At 38.9% G+C, this 9539-nt stretch overlaps 1 protein-coding gene across 1 annotated transcript; it reads right to left on the bottom strand.

The window, feature by feature from the left end:
* Positions 1–5200: 5200 nt before the first annotated feature.
* Positions 5201–8572, bottom strand: LOC139196843 (uncharacterized). The gene is made up of 5 exons (XM_070823187.1): positions 7826–8572; positions 7452–7726; positions 7063–7371; positions 5306–5408; positions 5201–5212 (listed from the first exon to the last, which is right to left on the bottom strand). Exons 1-5 carry the CDS (start codon positions 8570–8572, stop codon positions 5201–5203), a joined length of 1446 nt encoding a protein of 481 aa, XP_070679288.1.
* Between the last annotated feature and the right edge of the window lie 967 nt (positions 8573–9539).

Consider the following 9539-nt stretch of genomic DNA (forward strand, 5'->3'; position numbering starts at 1 on the left):
AAGCTTCACCCACCATAAAAGCTTTACCCATAAAAGCTTCACCAAAAAGAGTTTCTGAAGGGAAAATTATGAGCTTAACACATGGGATTTCTAAATGACTAGCATGCATATACAATTCAAAATTTATATACATGAGCAACGGAAGCAATTTATCAAATAATATCAAAGCTATAGTCATGCAAATCCCCTTCAAGGTTCATAGGTTTATATATAATGCATCAAAACATTTTAGTAAAGAACAAAGTGTAGGTTTAGTCTTATACCTCTTGATCTAGACTTGAGACCAAGGATGGACCACCTCCAAGCCTTTTGTTCCTTGAAGTCCTTGAGCCTAGCCTCCCTCCTTGCCTCCTCCACTTTGTTAGTAAGAGTGCTCCAAGGTTCTCCTTTAGTCTCCAAAGGAGAAGACCTCTAAATATCCACACCCACTAGTGTAGTGAGATGGATGGAGGAATAACCAAAAGGGTGAAAGATTGTTAGCTAAAACACCCTCTAGGTGGCCGGCCTATGTGGTTTTAGAGAGCTATATTCTTTTGCCTCTTTGTTGTTCAAAAACACACAAAAACCCTAAGGATTAAATTTCTATAAAGTTCCTTATATAGACAAAAAGAAACCTAGTCAACAACTTGACTAAATATCTCTCCCTCTCCACTTGCAAGGGCCGGCCCCTTTGTGTTGGTTTGGGCTTTGGGCTTTCATATATTTCTAGTCATCCAATGCTTGAATAAAAGCCCAATGGGCCCAATTAAACCCGAACGTTTCTTTAAGCCCAAAACGATCTTTTATCGCTTTTATGATTTCTTTAAACTTTCTAAATTAATCACAACACTTAATTAATCCAATTAATTATTTCCATCATCCATTAATTACTCACTACAAGAGTGTATCGGTGTACAATCAATTTAGGTTCTAATTAGCAAGGCAGTGAGGTGATTGACATCAATCCAATTGATTATATTTAATCCAATCACTTAGTGAATTAAAACTTCATTTTAATTCACCTTTCTTCTTTGATGACTACATTTAATCATCTAGAAGAACTCACAAGCTATGAGTGACATCTAACCATATGTCATAGCTACCCAAGCTAATGTAGAAGTTGTTCGGAGAACCTATTCAGTTGGAATTACAATGTAATTCGATCATTCTCTAAAACAATACTCTCAATCACATTACTAGGGTATGGATATATTATGTCAAACCCCTAATGTGATTATTCCTTCTTATATGATTCTATTGAGTCGTATAGGAACGCTTTCCTTTATTATGCTCGATACTTCGGCTGAAGATTCCCGAATCATATCTTAGAGTATTCTTCCTCTCTAGTCGAGGATTAGAGATTCCTTGTTGCGCATTCACTTGCCTTCATGACTAAGTGGCTTAACCCCAATTATACCGTGGACATCCGCGAATGGGGTGACTTTGACATAATCAAAGATTAAGTACTTAGCCACAAGACAACGACGATGCCTCAGGTCAAAGGACTACTTACATTATTCCAACCATTAGAGTTACTTGCTTGACATGTGAGTAGACCTCCATGCAAGTACTCTCGTTCGATTGTGTTCAGTGAACTCATTCCCTTAATGAGCACCTACATACTTGTCTTAGTGTCACAACACGAATGGGATGAGACTTTCCATCCTTCCATTTGAAGTTGACACAATATGTACCAGTCTAAGCATTGTCAGTTTCCCTCCGACAATCCAATGACTAGGAACCTTTTGGACATAATGGTTATGTGAAGAAGGTCTCTTTAGTCTAACATCATTAGATTACTTCTTCAATCAATCAATTGTCCATGGATACACTATTTAGGACATATATCGTTTATTGAGATAGTCCTAATTCGTGTCTTTGCCATTTGATGTATAAGAGTCATCCATACATCGATTCATTTGTCCTGAAAGGTTTCTTCCAAAGATTGACTTTCAGGGCATATTTTCAACAGTTTCACCCACAAAAGCTTCCCCCACCACAAAATTTTCACCCACAAAAGCTTCCCTACCACAAAGCTTCACCCACAAAAGCTTCCCTCACCACAAAAGCTTCACCTACAAAAGCTTCACACTATCTTGATCAAGATAGTGTGAAGCAAAATCAATTCATGGTTCCCAACAAAGCTTCAACCTCAAAGCTTCACCTATAAAGTTTCAATACCAAAGCTTCACCTACAAAGCTTTAAAAAATATATATATATTTCGGAAATTCAAAAATTCAAAAATTCGAAAATTCGAAAATTCATAAATTTTGAAATTCGAAACTTCGAAAATTTGAAAATTCGAAAAAAATTGCTAGGCCTCCTCTTTTTTGGGCCTAAAACCTTTCATAACAAATATATATGAAGAAGGAGTTTTGGGCTATCACTTCGAAAGGAAATGCCTCATTCGTCAACTCTCTCGACCAGAGACTTAGGGGACTCCTACCATATGTTACTGCACCTTGATACTCGAAAGTCTCACGACCATTTAGTGACTTGGATTTTTCAAGTCTCCAAACGAGAAGTTTTCCTCACTCGGGAAATTAAGGGAGTACTACCTCAACCTATATGCTTCACTCACAAAACTTCAACATACAAGCTTCAAAGAACTTAGTGAAGAAGGCCTTGGTGTATTTAACACAATACCTTGAAATGAAGCAAAGCTTGTTTATTGATATTTTTGATAAGTTACAAATATGTACATATACATGAATCAAAATAAACAAACAAAAGGGAGCCTTCACAAAGGTTACTCAGGAGAAATTTCAGCAGTCAGCAGAGCCCGAGAAAGAGGAGGCCCCAAAGGATGATTATTCGAAGCCTCAGTACTAGGCATAACCCCAGAAGGAGGAGGCACTAAAGGTTGATCATTTGGAGCTTCGTTACGCGGTACAGCCCCAGAAGACGAAGACAATAAATGCCTTTGGAACAAACCCACAAACCTCTAATGATCAAGTAAAATCTGACCATCAGATTCCTGCAGCTGGTCGAGCTTTCTCTTCATGTTTGTAGCATAGTCATGTGCGAGCCTGTGCAACTGTTTATTCTTATGCTTGAGCCCTCTGATCTCCTGTTTGAGACTTATCACTTCAGCCGCCAATGATTCAACTTGGCGGGTTCGAGCAAATAGGCGTTGGGCCATATTAGACACAAAACCTGCACACTGAACACTGAGAGCCAGAGAATCCTTAACAGCCAACTCATTAGACTATTTGGAAAGTAGTCTCTTATCTTTGGGAGTGAGAAGGTTCCTGGCCACCATCACAGCGGTCATATCATTCTTTATCACAGAGTCCCCAACGACAAGATGACCAGTAGGGGATAAGAAGGATGGGCACCATTTGTTATCTTGAGAAGGCATGGCTGCCTCTTCACCAAAGTTCAAGTCAAAACGACGGTCGGATGGGCCAGACATTCTAAAAAATGATGAAGGAGAAATGAGGTGCAATAAATCTCTGAAGTAAGGGGAAAATTCCTACAAGCAATAACTCTATGAATGTATTTCTTGCACACAATTGGTGCCCTTATAAAAGAAAGGGCAACAGTGCCGTTGGTTCAAAAATCGAAGAGGCACCACTCTCCGGATTCCAAAGAGGCACCACTTTCCACACGCAACATTAGCTCCTTGGGTATAACAGATAACTTTGCCAAAGATCTCTGACAAAGTTTAGACACATAAATTTAAAGGTCCAGCTACCCTACTATTACCCACAAGGGTAAAGGAACAGCACCACTGCTTGATAACTAGAAAGTCCCAATGTGTGTCAACCTCCGTGCTCCGTGGCAAGGCAGATTGGCAAAAATGCCCAACATTTACTCACATTCGAAAAACACTCCTAACAACATTGCTTGCTCAAAAATTGAAGAGGCACCGCTCTCTGAATCTCGAGAGCCAGACTCCCAACAAGATTACATGCTCAAAAATCAAAGAGGCACCGCCCTTCGAATCTCGAGAGCTAGACTCCTAACAGGATTACTTTCATCGAAGAGACACTGCTCTCCGAATCTCAAGAGTAAGACTCCCAACAGGATTGCTTTCTCAAAAATAAAAAAGGCACCGCTTTCCAAATCTCAAGAGGCAGACTCTCAACAGGATTACGTGCTCAAAAATTGAAGAGGCATCGCCCTCCGAATCTCGAGAGCCAGACTCCCAACAGGATTACTTTCTCAAAATCGAAGAGACACTGCTATCTGAATCTCAAGATTCAGACTCCCAACAGGATTGCTTTCTCCAAAATCAAAGAGGCACCGTTCTTTGAATCTCGAGAGCCAGATCCCCGACAAGATTGCTTGTTCGAAAATCGAAAAGGTACCGCTCTCCAAATTTCGAGAGCCAGATTTCCTTGGATAAAGCTTGTTTGCAATCTTCACATGCAACATCAGCTTTCCAGATACCACAGACCACTTTTTCAAAGTGCTCTGATAAAGTTAAAACACATGAAGCTTGCAGTTCCCACTACATTGCTATGATCAAGAAGGGTAAAGGAATAGTACTACTACTTGTTGTTATGGAGACTCCTATATGTGTCAACCTCCATCCTCCACAGCTAGGCAGACCTGCAAACAAAAAAAATGCTCAACTTTTCTTCACATCCGAGAGGGCACTCCTAGTAGAGTCTCTCGAAATACTCAGCTTCCTTTCCTCCCGATAATACCTCTGCAAGCAAGCCACACCAGAGCAATAGTATCTTATATCATCAGGGTTAAAAACAAGAGTATTCTATATCATGCTTTTTCCCTGTCTTTTCCTTTGGCTTTGTTCTTACTTGCAAGACAAGGAGAAAGAGAGCAATCAATCAGCACTTGGAACCAAGCTTCTAGTCAGAAACTGATTGCCTGGAACCCTTTGCCTGATTACTTACCTAGCATTACTCTCGAGTACTCATCTTCAACATCTTATGCTTCCAGAGAAGATACCACATCTGCCTGAAGAACAGATAGGGCAAGTGAGAAGGATACAAGGAAGTATGTGGAGACAAGCGTAACAGAACACCTGCCGATACATCCACTGCTTTGTCAACAGCAAAAGTATCCCATATCATTAGGGTCGAATGTACTATAGATTTGATGGACTTGTTTTGACCCTAAAATTCTTGAGTCGGCCTTATACTCTGGAGGAAACCAGAAAACCCTCCAGCCCAATTCAAGAATAAGCCTGTGGAAAGTTACTTCTTCAAAAGCAAAAGTATCTCATATCATCTCTTCTTCATTTGCTTCTCCTTATCCTTGTTGCTGTTTATGACACAATGAAAAGGAGAATAATCAACCAGAAGCCGAAGTCGAACCTCCGATCCCAGTTGCTTGCTTGGAAGTCTGATTGCTTACCTTGTCTATTACCTCATTCGGCAAATCTCCTAGCTCGGCGACTTTGGGGACGCCAACTATAGAGTTTGTATCGCACTTGACCAAGCCCGAAACTACAAGTAAGCTTCAAGTGAAATTGATACATTACCTTGTGCATCTTTATCTGTTAAAGATACCCCCTGGATGAAGGAAAAGTACTTCCAGAGAAGATGCCACATCTACATATGAGATAGATAAGGCAAGTGAAAATGATACCACACTTCAGTACTTAGAAGTTTCGTGATTACTCAATGGCTTGGATCTTGCAAGTCCCTAACCGAGGAGCTTCCCTCACTCAGGAACTTAGGGGAGCATTGTTTATACCATACTTGACCAATCCCGAAACTACTGAGCACTGGTCAACGTTATACCGTCAAGGACCCAGAAGAGTTTCCTTCCAACCAGGAGGCCAATCACACCGCGACACGTGTCGACATCAAAAGCCAATCATAGCGCGACACGTGTCAACATCAGAAACCAATCACAACATGTCAGAATGAAACTAGAAACTCTCTTCTATAAATAGAGATCATTCTCTCACAATATTTCCTAATGTCATTTGTACTAAATCATTCACTAGTACTCACTAAAGGAGAGCTTGAACATATGTACTTGTGTAAACCCTTCACAATTAATGAGAACTCCTCTACTCCGTGGACGTAGCCAATCTGGTTGAACCACGTACATCTTGTGTTTGCTTCCCTGTCTCTATCCATTTACATACTTATCTGCACTAGTGACCGGAGCAACCTAGTGAAGGTCACAAACTTGACACTTTCTGTTGTACCAAAGTTCTCACTGATTTTGTGCATCAACAGTAATAATTCATGAAAATGAGTCTCTTCTAAGCCAACCCTTATATGGAAATTTTCATGGTCATGTATCTGATCATCCAAATTTGGTATGGCATAATCATCAATTGCATCATTATCCTCTAATACGTCAAACAAATCCCTTGGCTGCGTTCGAACAACTACGTGCCAATCTTTTTCAATTGTGTCCTCGACGTAAAATGCTTGTAATGCTTGGGATGCTAATATGAAAGGATCCTCTTTAAATCCTAATCGATTGAAGTTCACCATTGTAAATCCATATTGATCAGTCTTCATTCCTCAGGGACTTTCACTATTAACCCATTCGCACTTAAATAACATCACAGCTCGACCACTATCTCCCGCCTTTGCATGACCATAATATTTAACCTTAAACATATCTACAAATCTGCCATAACAATTCACTTGCCCAATTACACCAGGAACATTTGCAGGTACAAGGACACCACAATTTTGATTCTTATGCTTATCATCCACAGATTTTATACGAAATATGAACCCATGAACAATGTAACTTTTATATATACTCACAACCCTACTAGGATAATTAGCTAGCCAATGCAAGTCTTGAGATATCAATGTGTCATTAGGATGACATCTTGAATTCATTTGTAATAAAAATGAAGATAAAAGTTGGCATGCTAACTATAAACATGTAATAATTAAATTATAAAAATATAAATAAATAATGTCACTATTGTATCAACTCACATGTTGCTTGAACCATTCTGGAAATTCTTTCTTGCTTAGCTCCTTGATTTGTCGCATAGTTAACCTTTCTCGATGATGTTTAGTTTTCAAGAATTCCTCATGCTGCCTGGGCATTTATGTCCAAATTTAGATAATTAATTTTTCAAAGTTAAGCAAACCAATAAAACATGAAGACATATGATTAAACGTTCTTACCTTCTAAATGGTTTAACTTCATCACAATTATTTAGAATGTATCTATGACACTGATCAATAACATTTAGATCGAGCTCCACCTTTTCTCCTGAACCCATATAGCATCCTTTGGAGTCAAAAATTGATAACCCACCAGACACTCCACGTCCAATACCATCTTCATTTCGACCTCTACGAGTCCGACGAGACTCAACATCTCTAAGATACATGGAACAAAAGGACAAGCACTCATCCACCAAATATGCTTCAGCAATAGAACCTTTAGGACGACCCTTATTACGAACATAGCGCTTCAACGTTTGCAAATACCTATAATTATAAACGAAACAAAAATTATTATAATTATAAATTAAAGTTATGACTACAATTGTAAAAAAATTATTAATTACCGTTCAATTGGATACATCCATCTATGTTGAACATGCCATGCAAGAGCTGCTTCATCTGCCAAGTGAACTGGAAGGTGCACCATTATATCAAAAAATGTCGGAGGGAATATTTTTTCAAGTTGACATAATGTCAAGGCAATTCTTGAATTCAGTTGCTTGAATCCTTCCTTAGACTCCTTCTTACTACACAACTGTCTGAAAATTGCACTCAACTCTAATAATACCATAGTAACAACTTTAGGCAAAACCGGGTGTATTGCAAGTAGGAGTAACTGCTGCATTAAAACATGGCAATCATGACTTTTCAACACATGTATTTTTCATTCATTCATATGCACACATAGCGATAAATTTGATCAATATCCATCGGGGACCCAAATAGAAGACAACACTTTGCAAAACGCAGTTTTTTCTTCTCTTTTCAACGTGAACAAAGCTGGAGGTAGAAATGTTCTATTTCCTTCCCTACGTGGGTGTTGACTACGTCTTATGTTCAAGACTTCAAGATCTGCACGTGCAGCCAATCCATCTTTAGACTTTTCTATATCTAGCAATGTCCCCACCACACTGTCACATAAATTCTTCTCGATATGCATAACATCAAGATTGTGTCTAATCAACAGATGCCTCCAATAAGCTAGTTCATAAAAAATAGATTTCTTTTTCCACTGACTGTTACTACTTGTACTGCTCAAAGTTCTTTTTTTGCGTTGCCCAACTGAAGCATCTTTCTTTGGTTTTCCAAAAGTAAATCTCAATGTACAAAGTTCTTCGAGGCATTGTAAACCAGTCCACTGCCTTGGTGCACTACGATGCTCTCGACGACCATTAAAAGCTATGGTTTGCCTTTGAAACCTATGATTATCTTCAAGAAAGTGTCGATGCCCCATATAACAAATCTTACGACTCGCCGGCAAGTAAATAGATTCTTTATCATGCATGCAATGTGGACAGGCTTTATAGCCATGTGTACTCCATCCTGACAACATTTCATAAGCCGGAAAATCACTTATAGTCCATAAGATGACAGCCTTCATCGTAAAACTTTGGTTGGAATACGCATCATAAGTGGGAGTGCCCACCTCCCACAACTCATTCAACTCATCAATCAGTGGCCACATGTATACATCAATCTCTTTACTAGGATTGCGCGGTCCTGGTATTAATAAAGACAACAACAAATTTGGTTGCTTCATGAACATCCAAGGCGGCAAATTGTAAATAGAAAGCACCACAGGCCATGTGCTATGGTCATTCCTTATTTTCCCAAAAGGATTAAATCCATCATTGGCTAACCTTAATCGGACATTTCGAATTTCTGACGCAAAATCCGCATATAAATTTGTTGGAAATGTGCCTTAAAACCAATCATATGATGATACTTTACGGACATTTCACAAGTTAAACTAATGTAGTTTAAATATAAAGGGCAAAGATTATAGTTTTAGGCCGTCTCATATAAATGTTATATGCTTCAACGATAAGTCCAAGCAATATGTGATTGGGTGAATGCAATCTGAAGAAGTTAGATTCATGAGACCATTCTTTCGTATACATATCCTAAACGTTCATGATCATAGGATTACCAATTGGGCATTGACAGTCCGTTAAGATCAGTACGTGTTGTGTCTTCTCTCAGGGAGAGTGACTAGTCTCGAGTCATTGGTGTGTGTGACATCAAGACAAGTACGTAGGTGCTCAATAGAGAATGAGTTCACTGAACACGATCAACGAAGAGTTCTCATATTCATGTCACATGAGAACAAAAAGTTTGGTGTTTTGATTCAAAGTTTTGATTTATTTCATAAAGTTTATGTTTTATGTTTTTCAAATGATTTAATGTGTTAGATATTTGTTTAAATGGTGGTAGAAATAATGGTGGGTGTGAAAGGATTAATTCCCTTTCACACACACCACTTGCACCACTTGCTTGCTTTATGTCAAAACTCACAAATCAACACACATATCACTCCTTTCCCTCTCCAAAACTGGCCACTCCCTCAATGGGAGTACTTTTGGGGCTTTTATGCAATTACATAAAGTTTTGATACTTTTGTGTATTTGCACTTTGGCCCAAAAGTTTACGTT

This window comes from Malus domestica, chromosome 06, assembly GCF_042453785.1.
Source record: "Malus domestica chromosome 06, GDT2T_hap1".
Classification (NCBI taxonomy): domain Eukaryota; kingdom Viridiplantae; phylum Streptophyta; class Magnoliopsida; order Rosales; family Rosaceae; genus Malus; species Malus domestica.